We start from the raw sequence: 15,023 nt of genomic DNA on the forward strand, positions 1-15,023 counted from the left end.
ATCAAACAAAGAATCCTATGAAATGGTGGGGAGTGTATGGATGTCTAATAATTTAAGTTTTGAAGAACACATAGTTTTAATACCAAGATATAAGGAATTTTGGACTTTAATATAAGATCTGTTTTTGCCCCAGGGAGTATTTAAAAAGCATCCCTTATTTTAACTTAAATTGTATTAAAGTTTATATAAGTAGCACAGAGATTAGAATCTTTCAAGGTCTTTCAAAATACTGAACAAAAAAATAATAGGACACATACTATTAGCTCAAGAAAATTATGTCTGAATTCCAGAAGCAGTATGCAACTTGCATTATACTATCCTACTCTGTAGCCTTCTGTCCTTGTAGAAGCTTAGAGATTGCAAGTGTACCTATGAATTCACAAAACATTTTATTGTGAATATTTTATTGTGAATCATCAGCCAGTTATGAAATCCCTGTAGTTCTTGTAGCTCCAAAATAATTTTTTTCTTACTATGATTGCTTTTCCAGTCATCACAATGTTTTCTTAAATTGTCTACATGAAGTCAGACATTGCATATCTGTATAGCAGTCTCCTTACATCCTCTCCTATGGACCATAGCTGTTTACAAAAAAGAAATAGAATATATATATATATATATATATATATATAATATATTATTTATAGTTTTATTATATATTTATTATATATTATATATAGTTATATATAGTTTCATTATATCATTTATAATATTATATATTATTTATAGAATAAAGAAATAGAATATATATACACATATATATGTGTGTGTGTGTGTGTGTGTGTGTATATATATATATATATATATATATATATATATATAAAGGATGCTTTGACATCTGTGTTGAAAGAATAAAACACATCCAAGGCTATTTCCAAGTTACACTGAAGATACACTTGCTGGGAATATCAGGAATATATTCCAGAAGACATTAATAACTAAGAGAATCTCCCGATTTTTCTGGCCATTTTCTGAGACCCTTTGGTCTCCACCTAAATCCATATGCAACATGTAGAATTTTCTGACTATTGTTTCAAAGACTCTTTGTATGACAGATTTTTCTAAAATTTTTGCCATCCCAAAGTCCTCTCAATACACCCCCTTCGGGTTAAAATAGAACTTTTAAGGTGGTAAACCCAAAAGTATGCATAGTGTTTCAGCGCAGTCTTCTCACTAAAGAGATTCATAGATAGTCCATATTTTACCGAATGATTCCAGTACTGTTTAGTTTATCTGAACTTCCTATAGCCTATTCCTGCATTCAGAGATACACATTACAAAATAATCGCTGTTACTCATCTAATATGCATCTTTATTCACATTGTTTTAGTTGAAGTTCTTTGTGCTAGCTGTCCAATATCTTCTTGAATCCTAACCAAATATATGTTCTTGGCTTCCAAGAGTCCTATGAGCTTGTGTCTTCATTCAAACTATTGAGAATCAGAATTAAGGACCAACCTTGGGTACACATTGTTAGAGACTGTCCTTTATTTAGCATTGATAATCAGTACTTTTCATGTTCCATCCTGGTATGGTTGATCTTTATTGAGCTCATATATTTTTATCCACTTGGAAATGAAGATTTTCTATATTGCTTTGTTTATTTTTTTAATTATACGTCAAGTTTGGGATTTGTTGTTGCTTTTGAAACCTAATTTTGCAGTTTCAATGAAACAAATTTTATTCTATGTATAAAAATACATTGTGTGTGTGTGTGTGTGTGTGTGTGTGTATGCATACATATCTTCTTACCTCTTTCATTTTAGTTCAAAGTTTTCCTGTTCAAGTTCAGTGAGCCTTCAGCCAAGTACATTTTTTGCAGTTCCAGTTAGGTACACAATATCCCATTTGAAGAGCTCATTATTCTGCTCTGCTAAATCTTTCTAGGTAGGAAGCTCTTTGCTTCCTGAATCCTCTTTTCTTTTCAAAAGTCAAACCTAGCTGGAAAAAAAGAAAGAATAGTTTTACGTCTCTGTGTCTTGAGAGCTTTCTATTTAAGAACTTAAGGTGTACTAGAAACATGTTCTGGATTTCTCTTTGTTTCCGATCATGTTTCTGACTGCATTTCCAATAATTATTCTGAAAGAGAGTATGCTTCCAGATTAAGAATCTAACGTGTACACTAGGCCAGAGCCATAAAAGGGGGTCCGCAACAACCATTGCATGTTGTATCATTGTCCACGTTATTAACCATGTTTATTGAAATCAGGGACCAGTGCATTCCATCTCTTCTTTGGAGGCCAGCAGTGGGATTCTCAAACATGTTTGTGCCTGTGAACACTTAGTTCGTACCTTTTCCTTAGACTAGGGAGCTGCACATGTAGGCAAGTTTATATTAATCATGATGCAACGTCCTACAGCTGAGAGGTGCGCTGCTTCAAAGCTCAGTTCTCTGGGCGAGGGCTTGTGACTGTTGTAATTATACAATACACATGATGCAATTTCTGCATTTTTTCTTTCTCATTCTCAACTTGCTTCAAAATAGACAATCAATATTTTTTTTCTTTTCCACTGGGTAAGAAAATCTTTTCTAATTTGTCATTGGATTATGTGTGCTCTTTAACAAACCTTCAGTTATGTATATGTGTGCACATAAATGATCATATGTGCACATGATTATAAAACCATATAATTCATGTGTTTTATTACATTGAATATTTGAAAAATGTGTTATCTTTCTACTGCATTAATTTGGCAATATAAAATCAAGAAAATATAACTGTAGGGTATTTTATCATGGCTATCTTAAACATACTCCTAGGTAATAGCATTTCAATTTCCAGAATTAAAAAAACAAAAAGATAAACGAATCCCTAAGTGTAATTGTCTAATGAGTCACTTAGTTTTTAGTGAATTAACTAAAATTAATTAATTGGTAATTAACTTGTAGGTGTACTTGCAGGTTAGATTCTCTGGAAGAAAGCTCTCACCTGGAGTTTAGAGGGCAGACTGTTTACTGCAGTGTGCAGTTGGGATCAGCGTCTGTGAGGCGGTGGAAGGAAGCAGGTCGTGCAGCGTGAGACATTGAGCTTCCGTGCAAATTTAATGCCTCGCAGTTGGCCCAATAGTAAAGCTCTGGAACTAAACCTGCCTTTCACTATGTCTACATTCAATGGAAGTGGCTCCACCTTTAGAACCTTGAAGCAATGAGTCACTGATGATATGCTGCTCCAGAAGGATGCAACACAGGGCCAGGCGATAATGTGCAAGTAGGGCAGCTACTTATTCCATGCAGGGGGTCTGCACAGCACATCTAAGTGTATGCCAGAAGGGTCTTTAGACCAACAAACGTGTTGGAATGAAGAATAACAGTACTAAGATAACCATATACTATGTGCACTTGAGAACATCAGTGTGATTGGAGGTGAATTGGTAAAAAGGCAGTGTGATGTTGTGGTTTGGGAATGTATTGGGGTTGTATCCTGATTATTTACTAGCTCTATAACTTTGGGCAATTTATCCTCTGGGACTCGGTTTCTCTATTTTTTGATTATTATATACAGTAAAAATTATTTTTCCTAAAACATAAGACACTTAACACCTTCCCTCTATAATCTATAATCCAGAGTGACTATGCAAGCAATTAATATAATAGATAGAATTTTGAAAGCACATAAAAAGTAGAATTAACTATTTTATTCATCATTAACTTTCCATGGTGTGCCTACTATATAACAAGAGTGCTTCACATCACAACTAAATCTGAAAAAGTTTATTAATTGATCTGGTCTCTCCACAAATATATTATCTATACCAGTGGTCCTTGGGCTTTTTTGTACATTAACATCATCTGAATAGTTTGCTAATGCCTGTGTTGAGTCACCGGGTTTGGCGTGGGGACCACTGTCTCGTTTCAAAGTTTAGGACCCATTGGCTTGAATCTGTATTCTTTTAAGTCTCTTTGCCTTCATGTCCATGTCCAACATGATTGCTTCTTCATTCCCCTGTCTTCCGCTCTTTCCCTTCTCTTTAAATTTTGGCTCAATTGATTTTCCAACTCGGTATCTCAATTTAAGAACATAGCCTAGTCACTCTTTAAGGATCGCCCCTTCCTGTTCCTTTGTCCATTTCATAAACTAAATTAAAAAAAAAAAAAACATACCCATTTTATCCATTAAAGGAAATGTGAATCTTGACTGGCGGCTTTACTAAGTACATTTTGTTTTGCTTATGTCTGTCATAGATAACACAGCCAGCATTCTGACAAGGCGGAGGAGATTTAGTCGAACTATTCAGGATGTGTATTATCTCCCCATTATGATCTCTGATGGTGGAATCCCCTCTCTCAGCAGCAGCAGTACCCTCACCGTCAGGGTTTGTGCATGCGAGAGAGATGGGCGCGTGCGGACCTGCCATGCGGAAGCGTTCCTGTCCTCGGCTGGCTTGAGTACAGGAGCCTTAATCGCTATTCTGCTGTGTGTTGTCATTCTCCTAGGTAAGGTCACCCGACTCCTAATGTTGTATGATGGCGATTCCGAATGTACCGTATGGTGGCCAGCAGTGCATTAGAAAGCAGAGACAAAGAAAATCACTTGGACGGGACTTAAAAATTAGGAACCCAAAATCTGGACCACAAAGTATAGCTGCACAGACTTCCTTTTAATTAACTTTCTCAATACCCGAGCTGATGGAGAGAGACTTGGATTCAAATGTGAGTGAAAGAGTTGAAAAGTCAGAAGGAAAGATAGGTTCGGAGAGAAATCTTTTTGGAAAGGATCTATTTGGGAAATAATTGATATTAAAAATTCTAAATACCACACTGAAGGAGCTTTTACAATTTATTTCAAAGAACATAAGTGACATGATTCTCAGATGAATCTCAACGCCGTATAAAAATAGATTTCTTGTGGAAACTTCTATTAGCCTAAGATATTACTTAATCATCAATGTTAGCTGAATTTTAAAGTACAAGTCTGAATCATTTTGGCGTTAACTATATTACATTTTATTAAGTTTAATAGGATTTTTAGTTGAGATTTGCATTACATTTCATTTTAATAAAAAATAAGATACTTCCTGTAATTATATATATATATATATATATAAAATCATTTTAATAGTCTAAGTCTAATCACAGCCACACTTGAAGCTATTACTGTAACCTCTTTAGAATCGCTATTTCAACAAGACCACAAATCGATTTTTATAATAAGAGAAGTAGACATAAAGAACCCTTCTGTTTTGTTCAGAGGGTAGATATTTATTTTCCCAGCATATCCACTCCCTTCTTCCTTTCTCTTAGCATCTTTATCTTTTGCTCATTTTTTCAGTACTGTGTACACGTGGGGCAAAATTTAAAAAAAAAAACAAAACTATATGGTTTGTGGAGACAGATGTTTTGTTTTGTTTTGCAAGGAGTGTTCCTTGTTTTGTTTTTGAGGTTAAAGATAAATCACCAGTATGGAAGGAGTGGAGAGCAAGGCAGAATGAGGCTGGGAAGTGGAATGGATGGTTAGGCAGCTGTGAGACAGTTTGGGGCTCCATTGAACATGGTAGATGGTGGGTTTTGTTCTCGGCGTGTCAAGAGACGTTTCAAGCAAGAGGATCCATTCATAACATTCGTATTTGGAAACGATGAGTATAAAGGAAGTAGAGAACAAGTCTCATGATGGCATGAGAGCATGTAGGCAAAGCAATTAGGACAACAGTGCGGCTGTCTTGCTCAGCCCCCTTTGGACTAGCATAGTTAGAGCGCAGGTGAAGAGTAGTAGATAATATCAAGATGTTTTAGGTGAAATCAAAAGTGATCTTGGATAATATGATGCAGATCCCTGGATGAACATTTTTTATCAAAATCTTAACAGAATGATTAATGGAAGTGCCTAAGATTCATTTCAAAACTGCCACATGGGGAATTTCATGTCAGTGAGCTAATATCTAATGTTTATGACATAGTGTATTTTTTATTTTTTCAAATTTAAGTTTTTTTTATTTATTTTGAGAGAGAGAGAGAGAGAGAGAGAGAGAGAGAGAGAGAGAGAGAGAGAGAGAGAATATCCCAAGCAGGCTCCCCACCATCATTGTGGAACCCGATGTGCGGCTCAAACTCACATACAGCGAGAGCATGACCTGAGCCAAAATCAAGAGTTGGATGCTCAACCGACTGAGCCACTCAGGTGTAGTTTTCTTGAAACAAGTTTCCAAGGGCTAAAAATAAAAGAGCTGACAAAAAAGCGATCTTGGATAGATTAGATAGATGTTGTCTGAGTTAGAAGAGGTTCAAAGAAGACTTTTCATCTCTTGCTGAATGTGGTTGCTGATCCTCACTGAGCTGAGGATCAGAAGTGCATGTTGTTGAGGTCACTACAGCAGGAGACTATAAAGAGAGAGAGATAATAAACTAGGCGGAGCTGTGACGAGCTCACGTGTGGTCACAGTGTCAAGAAAGATGTGATAGCAGTACAGAGGGAAGGGACGTTCAGAGAAGAAGGAGGAGTAAGTGCAAAGTATAATGTCATCAAGGTCAAAGGAAAAAATAACATATCAAAAAGCACAGACCATCCAACAGTATCAAAAGCTGCTCAGATATTAAATAAATTTTGTAGCTAAGTCTACCAATCGCACTTAGCAACAGGGAGCATGGAGGTTCATTGCACCGCTGTGGAAGTGTTTCACTGTAGTATAGTCTTACACTAGATGCGTGGTAGAAAAGGAAAACAGGAAAACCAGGCTTTCTCAATTTTATTTACTTATATATTGATTGGTCACAACTGCTATTTGCTAAAGACATTTATGTATTGCTTTTTTTTTTTTTTTGGCATTTGATAATTGAAACAAAAACACACAAAGCCAAAATGGAAAATAAAATAAAATGAAATAAAATAAAATAAAACAAATAAAAATACTGATTCCTCTATGGTTCCTAACCTAAACCACAAAGAATAGAACCCAGTAACTTTAGTATAATTTCCTCCAAAGTCCTTATTCTGAAAGATAGATCATTATCTATTATGATTATAGAGTCACATTATCTTTGCCTTTTGTTTTCACTTATTACCATAAAACCATCTTTGTATGCTAAGGTAAAGGCTTAAAAAGGTAATTGAAAATGTTAATATACAGGCAAATGTAAGGTATATTATGTAGAATAACATTTTGTTTTTTCATGAAACAATAGTTTCCTTTAATTGACTTTATGAAAATGTCGTTTCTCCTCTGGGGTAAATAAGAGAGCATTCTAAATTTTTGCTCTCCCTCAGGACTAATGGAACAAAGGTGTTATTTAATATGTTTACTCCTTCATTTTTTATTAAAATTCAAAAGTGTTTTTACAGTTTTATCCCAAGGTTGCAGAATAATTTCTCAAGTTTGGTGTAAGCAACTATTATTTATAATGTAATTTTAATTTACATGATATTTTAAGGGTTTTTATTGTTATTCAGAAGATACCTAGTCAAGAGACTTACAATGTAGTCATTTTTAGTTTTGAAATAATGTTGGCTACTGTGCGATCTTTTAATTTTCAAGGAAAATATCAGCTATACCAGAGGTAGTGAAACCTTATTTTAGGACTTTTTTTTTTTATAATTCTGAAATAATGTTAAAAACTAACAGCTATACAAATGATGAAATTTATATATTAATAGTGAAATATGTTTTAGTTATTAGCTGTTTGTGGACATTACTTGTATAAACACAATCCTGATTTTGCCACTAATTAACCATATGATCTCAGGTAATCTGTACAGACTCTTGTTTCTATATACAAATCTATAATATTAAAGCATCAATTAGAAAAGAAATTTAGAGCTCTATAAAATTTATGTTTTTGTATAGGATAAATATGATTCAGTATTTTGCAGTATGGTCAGACTCCACCTAAGTGTACATCAATTATCTGAAATTGAGGCTTGAAAACCAATGAAACTCTACTTGGAGTGGTAGACGTGCAATTTTTCAGTTGGGTTATGTTCCGTCAAGATTACTGTTTAAGATCATTTTTAAATAGGATGAATGGGAGAGAATTTAGAGTGAGACTTTATGATGCACTCAGAATTTAGTTCTACAGGAAGGGATACCTGGAGTTCTCTTTCCCTTCCAGGGATCTGACATTTCTTTCCCAACCTCATCCCATCACATGTGAGAGGGTCCAGAGCCAGAGCAGGTGGTAGAGCAAACCTCAATCACACTTGGGACACAACAAACCTTTCAATCAGGCTCTGAATCAGACCTCTGGCATCAACCTATAAGCCCACACATTACATAAAAGCAAGTGACTTAGATGAGTCCAGCAGCTGGACTATTCCTACTCTTGGATATAAATTTCCTGATAAATGAGGATCAGGGTAGATTTGATGTGAGGAGAGTGAGGGATTAGGAGAGAAATGCGGAGGTGGTGAGGAGCTAAATGCCAACCAGTTTGTCACCTGTGATATCTTACTTAACTGTGTGAGCTCCTCTTGGTTTGAAAAAAATAAGTTTCCTTGACAAGTGTAGGGGCACCTGGCCAGCTCAGTCAGTTGAGTTTCCGGCTCTTGATTTTGGCTCAGGTTGTGATCTCACCGTTCATGCGTTCGTGCCCCCCATTGGGCTCTGCGCTGACATTGCGAACTCTACTTGGGATTCTCTCTCTCTCCTTCTCTCTCTTCCCCTCACATGCTCTCTATATCAAAATAAATAAATAAACTTTTAAAGAGAAAAAAAGAAGTGCCACTAACTGGTATGACCAATAGCTCAAGAGCTAATAAAAGTAATCTTCCTAACTTGGGCCACCTCCTTTCTACCAAACTTAGCACCAACATATGATCATATAAACAAGAATGAAGTGATACTTATGGGTAATAAAATCTGCTCTGAAAAATATTTTGGGGGAATATGTTGGGAGTCAGTATGGAATGTATTCAAATGCAAGCTGTGTGACAGTTCAACTTATGAAAACTCAGACCCCTTTAGAACTCCAAGTGCTTTGGGATCGTATATAAATAAATGAATAAATGAATGAGTGAATGATGTGAGAAAGGAAATATAAAAATGTTTTCCCAAATTTTAATTCCTCCCTAAATAAAATAAATTAGTAAAAGTCAATAATTCATTTTAATTTTCTTAAATAAAAAGAATACGATGGATTTAAAATTCCTGATCAAACTGAAAGAGAAGAAAATGAAATATACTAGCCCAGAATAAAATAGTCATTAGAATAATGTCCTTTCCAAGGCACCTGAGTGGCTCAGTTGGTTAAGAATCTGACTTCTGCTCGGGTCATGATCTCACAGTTCATGAGTTTGAGCCCAATATCAGGATCTCTGCTCTCAGCACAAAGCTTGCTTTGGATCTTCTGTTCTCTTCTCTTTCTCTGCCCCAACCCCTGTCCCCGCTCTCTGTCTCTCTCTCAAAGTTCAAACTTAATTATTATCTATATTTTGAATCAAAATATATCACAAATATTTTTTTTAATTTGGGAAAATAAGCAAATATAACCAAGTATAATAATAAGCGCAGCATGATCTCCTATATTTCATTAGGCTGATATGGCACTAATATTGGTGAAGAACGCAAATTACATCCACAATTTGCTAAGACTGCTGATCACATTCTCCCTGTTATACATACACATAAATTCCCTTGAAGTCAACAACCAACCATTTTAACATAAAGAAAAGTAACTTGATTTATTAATAACGGTAAGGCATTTTACTATAATAAACTAGGCAGTCTGTAGAAATAGATGATTTAAGTTAGAACAACCCCCTTTACTTAATCATAAAGATGAACTGAACATATATATTGGATGATAAATCTACACCTCTGAATGGAATGAAGTAAGTTACTTGAGGATGGGGCCCTGAATTAGAAAGCTCTAAGTGGGATTTACACTAAAATAAATAGGAAGGTATTAGATGCATATTCGCTGAATTCAGCAAAAGTCTGTTTCCCCCCCGCCCCCCCCAGAAATAAAGTGCTATATTAGATAATGTCTCTCAAGTATAAGCAGCATATTTGGCAAACTATTTTTAAATAGCATGACATTTGTGAAGCAGGGTCACATGTACTATAAGCTTTTCATTTCCAGATTTCTCTAAGCATTGCATTCCAAACACAGCCAGTCACCGCTTCCCCATGCCTGCCGTAATCTCCCCCCATTGTGTTCTGCCATTACCTAGTCAGTATCCTTTTATTCCGGACTTCTCAACATGATTTCCTGACCCTTTATATAGGTGTTCTGTCTTTTTTTTTCCTCATTCCTAGAGGCACTCCTTGCCTTTTCTCTGCAAAATTAGATTCTCCAGTACACTGTAACCATCTCTTTCCACATATAGTGAACTTCTCTCACACAATTATCCTTTGCACTTATGGCTTGAAAATCTGTTTCTTTTCCTCTTTCTATTGTCATCTTAAAAGCTCATGCACACTATAATATCTAGTTGAGAAAAAGACAAATCTCATTTATTGTGTTATTTAGGGATAGCCATAAAAAAATGGGTGAAATTATAAAGAGAAACAAGGAAGCAGTAATGATAAAGTAAGAGTAGAAGTAACTTTTTAGAAGTATAAGGGGAAGGTCAACTTCTGGGGTACTGGCTATGTTCTTTATCAGAGGATAGCTAACCTGGCGTTTGTTTGTTTTACATGATACATATCATTAAGGCTGCCAGATAAAATACGGTATAGAATTGTGAATTTCAGGGTGCCTGGGTGGCTTAGTGAGTTAAGCATCAGACTGTTGATTTCAGCTCAGGTCATGATCTTGCTGACAGCATGGAGATTGCTTGGGATTCTCTTTTTCTCTGCCCCTCTCCTGCTTGTGCTCTCTCTCTCTCTCTCAAAATAAACAAATAAACACTAAAAAATAAATATGAATTTGAAATAAATATATATATATGTCTGTAGGTGTATATTCGGTGTGTATGTGAATATGTAGCATAAGTATGTCACATGCTATACATAAAAATTGTTTCTATATATATATATTTATCTATGTATATACATATATGTACATTATGTACACACGTATACGTGTCCTACATGCCATTTGAATGTACTTCCTTGATTATTATACTTTAAAGAATGTTAATAACAATGAACATAGTAACTGCTATCATAAAACCTAGAATACCAGCTGACCGAGAACAGTCTGTAGAGCTGAAGTAAAGAATATTGGATCTAATAGCACAAAATAGAAGTGAAGTAATTCTTTCTATTTAGTAATGGCTTCCTATCATCAAATAGAAAGATGTGAAAATACTGAGAAACAGCCAAAGGAAAGTGCCCAAGACCCATTTACATCATTTCATCTAATGGTTGTGGCATTATTGATAATAATCCACATGCCCAACTGGTCACTCAGTTCCCCGTTCTGTATTTTTTTTAAAAAACAAAATGGGATAGGTAATGGAAACTCATCCCCTTTGGTGTGAGAAATCTCAGATTACAGTCTAGGTGCTTCCCCCAGTCACTTGTGTGATCTTAGACTTGGATCTTAGTCATCCATGTAATTTCTCTTGAGCCTCAGTTTCCTTGAGGAAACCCACAGTTTGCCATGAGGATTAAATTACAAAGTTGTATAAAAAAAATGGGCAATGTGAAAAATTCCTGTGAAATAAAAGTTAGGTACAAATAAACTAACATCTTGTACAGCCTGATAGATATATGCAGTTATGAATGTCTGATGATATTATTGTAAAGGGTAATGGACAAGAGAGATCAACCATGTAAAATATTCCTGCTTTGATTTCCTACGAAGCATCAAAAGTCAAGGGTTTAAGGTAGGGGTTCCCTCTTCCCATTTAACAGAAACTGAAAAATCTTTCCTTTAGTGTATATACCTAGAAGGATTAAGAATCCATAGATAGAACAACATACACCATTATTCTTCCAGCCAAAATTCCATTTTGCTCTTTCCCCCTCTGTTTCCCTCAGTGTGAAGACCAGATGGTTAGCCCGCAGTGAACTAAGAATCCTAAACACATAACAAATGTGAATGTTACGTTTTTCTAGAGAAGATCAGTGATTCTCAATGCTTTAAAGGGAAATTTTTATTTTATTTTTTACATTCCTTGAGATGATAAAAAAAGCAAAACAAACAAACAAACAAACAAACACTTCAAATGTTTTCCAGAGAGTGCAGAGATCAGGGTTGTGTTACAATGCACGCCTAAACGAAATGTAGTTGGTGACATTGCTGATGTCAAGTCTACAAGAATTTCCTTCCTTTCTTCTAACTCTTCATCCTCTTTCCATTTTTCTTCAGCAATTGTAGTACTTTTTATCACCCTGAGACGCAGCAAAAAAGAGCCCCTGATCATTTCAGAGGAGGACGTGCGAGAGAATGTGGTCACCTATGATGACGAGGGGGGCGGGGAGGAAGACACCGAGGCCTTTGACATCACAGCCTTGAGGAATCCTTCTGCCGCCGAGGAGCTCAAGTATCGGAGAGATATTCGACCCGAAGTGAAACTCACCCCCAGACACCAGACATTGTCCACCCTAGAAAGTATAGATGTTCAGGAATTTATTAAGCAAAAACTGGCAGAAGCCGACCTAGACCCCAGCGTCCCCCCTTATGACTCTCTTCAGACTTATGCCTACGAAGGTCAGAGATCGGAGGCTGGCTCCATCAGCTCACTGGATTCAGCAACCACACAGTCAGACCAGGATTATCACTACCTTGGAGACTGGGGACCCGAATTTAAAAAGTTAGCCGAACTCTATGGAGAAATAGAATCTGAAAGAACAACTTAGGGGGTTAATTCTGGCAAACCTTCTAGAATTTGCTTCCTGAGCAAGTGGAGATATAACCTCAGCAATGGCAAGGAAGACACATGGAAACAGTACTTGGAACTGAGCAAGCTGGCCACAGCTACTGTAGAAACAAGTGCCCTTTTCATGATCGAAACGGGGTCATTTAATCAGAAGAGAGTCAAATTAAAAAAAAATATATACAGAGAAAAAGCTATTGTTCCTTGTGTATATTTTCGATTGCTCAATAAAGTCTGTGGTACTGTTTAATTTAAGAATACCTGAATGAAGCCAAACAATGAAGTTTGTTTCAATATCTTGTGATTTCTTTTCAAAGGCAAAACTAAACCCAAAGGGTCCAAATCACTTAGGACTAGGGGTGGTATGCTGAGACATGAAGCTTGTGCAGGTAATCGGGACCTCGTTTTCCACTTCTCTGTGTGGACTCTTGAGACCCACACTCTGTTACTGTGCAAGATCTTATTAGCATCGTGTTGTGTTCAAATGCCATGAGGTTTATCCAGTATACCGGGTCCCGCCACCATGGACTTGTATGCACCATTTTCCTTTGCCCTCCCCACTTCTTTTCTCCATACGAAATCGATGGAACATGGGGACTTGCTGCTTGCTCTCTAATGTATGCAATTTCTGTGCACCACTTGTGCACTGCTCTGAAGACAGAGACCACTGTCTCTGTCCTGCCTGCCCTCCTTTATTTTCACAAAAGAACCCCCGCCCTTGTTGTGTTTGTTTGTTTGTTTGTTTTTAATCGATAGAATGAATGGTTTCAGTAAGATATACTCAGATAATCTGATATGTCAGGGAAAGGTTTAATTTAAAAAAATAGTCACACACCTTATCCTACATAAAACATTGGAAAACTCGATTATTTTTTCCAGTCCTTTTGCTTTCGTACATTGAACTCTGCGGTTTGGATCATTCCGATACCTAAAATTAGCTGTTGGACATTTTGCTGGTTGGTTTAGACGTCGGTTTCATTTGCTTATTTGTATGCACCTCACACGGTAGCAATGTAATCTGAAAAGATGATACTCCAATTTGAGTAATTCTTACAGACTTTGGATCGGCTGACCTTTATTCCTTACACACGTTCAGATTGTCCCTGTCTCACTGACTGATTAGCTCTTAACCTGTTTGCGATCTACGGCAAAATGTATAAAACTGAAGGCAAAAATATAGCAGCTTCACAGTTACTATCCTTGGAAACGTACCTCAAAGTCTCTGAGCTTCAGGGTCCCAAACTGCAAAGTAGAGATGGTAAAGACTTCCTGCCTCTCTCCCGGGCTTGTGTGGGGATCAATAAGCATCTGTAAAAATGCTTTGCGCACTGCAAAGCGTTCTATTATGTAAAGGCTTGCAGGCGCTATCTGATTTTCTAATTCTATTAGCTTATAAATATATAGTTCCATACATTTGAATAAAATATTATATTATCGTGAGAGAATTTCATAAAACTTTCAACAGTGAAGCAACTGCTAGCTAAACATATAATACGCAAGTTTAATTATTTTGGTATTTTCCCAAATAAACTAATTTTCTTCAATTTTCTCGGTTTTTTTTTCTCTAAAATTGTTTAGATTATATTTTGCTGTTGTTGCTAAGCATAATGGTCCTATCCTCCAGACATGACCATATTTATATATTGCAGATAGATTGGAATTTTGAAACCCACAAATTACGAATTATCGCAAAGAGGAATCTATCCTTTGCTCTTTGAAATTTATCAAAATCTAGCGTCCTCAAAGTTACATGGCATTTTCTGTCTGGTTCTACCTATGTGCAAAATTTAAATTTTGCCTCTGTTTGCAACTGCCCTGTGCTATCATATTTCAGTTTTGAGGTGTGGGAAGTGAGTTTAACTTGAATAATTCTGTGTTCTAAGCCTGAGGAATAAAATTTAATTTAAGTTTTTTACAACATTTTAGCTTTCCAGATGCTGCTTTATCATTTTTTATATAGTAATGGTGTGATTTCTGGTATAAAACTGTATCAGAAGAAACACTCAGGGGCTTTGGGGAATAAGCTCTGGAGATACATACTCTGATGACACCGATATTGGACTACATTCACCATGAAAGTAGGGTACCCCTTTGGAGAACTACTATGGATTCGGGTGTTAGGACTTTCCTATATGCAAAGAGAAGCTGGAAGGTCAGGTTTTGGAACTGCATTGCATTAGGCTTTGGATTTAGATCTTTGATAAAGTATTCACAACCTTTATTTTGCTTTGTTTTGTTTGATTTTGGTTTGTTTTCTCAATATTCACCTGGTAACTTTACAGATGGGGGTTTGAAAGATGAAAATGTGTATGTACGTTTAACCACTTA

At 36.1% G+C, this 15,023-nt stretch overlaps 1 protein-coding gene across 9 annotated transcripts in view; it reads left to right on the top strand.

Moving 5' to 3' along the window:
• The window catches only part of CDH18 (cadherin 18), a 1,009,468-nt gene extending 994,853 nt beyond the window's left edge, over nt 1-14,615 (top strand). For 5 of the 9 annotated variants that reach the window (XM_045038559.1, XM_045038553.1, XM_019812487.3 and 2 more), the window contains 2 exons: nt 4,184-4,435; nt 12,188-14,615. In XM_045038559.1, coding sequence (XP_044894494.1) covers nt 4,184-4,435; nt 12,188-12,678 — 743 coding nt within the window. In that variant the 3' untranslated portion in view covers nt 12,679-14,615. Of the gene's footprint in view, nt 1-4,183; nt 4,652-12,187 lie in introns of all 9 variants that reach the window. The other 4 variants (XM_023239357.2, XM_023239358.2, XR_006586181.1 and 1 more) reach the window with 4 other exon arrangements.
• The last annotated feature ends 408 nt before the right edge of the window (nt 14,616-15,023 follow it).

Source organism: Felis catus, chromosome A1 (assembly GCF_018350175.1).
Source record: "Felis catus isolate Fca126 chromosome A1, F.catus_Fca126_mat1.0, whole genome shotgun sequence".
In the NCBI taxonomy this organism is placed as follows: domain Eukaryota; kingdom Metazoa; phylum Chordata; class Mammalia; order Carnivora; family Felidae; genus Felis; species Felis catus.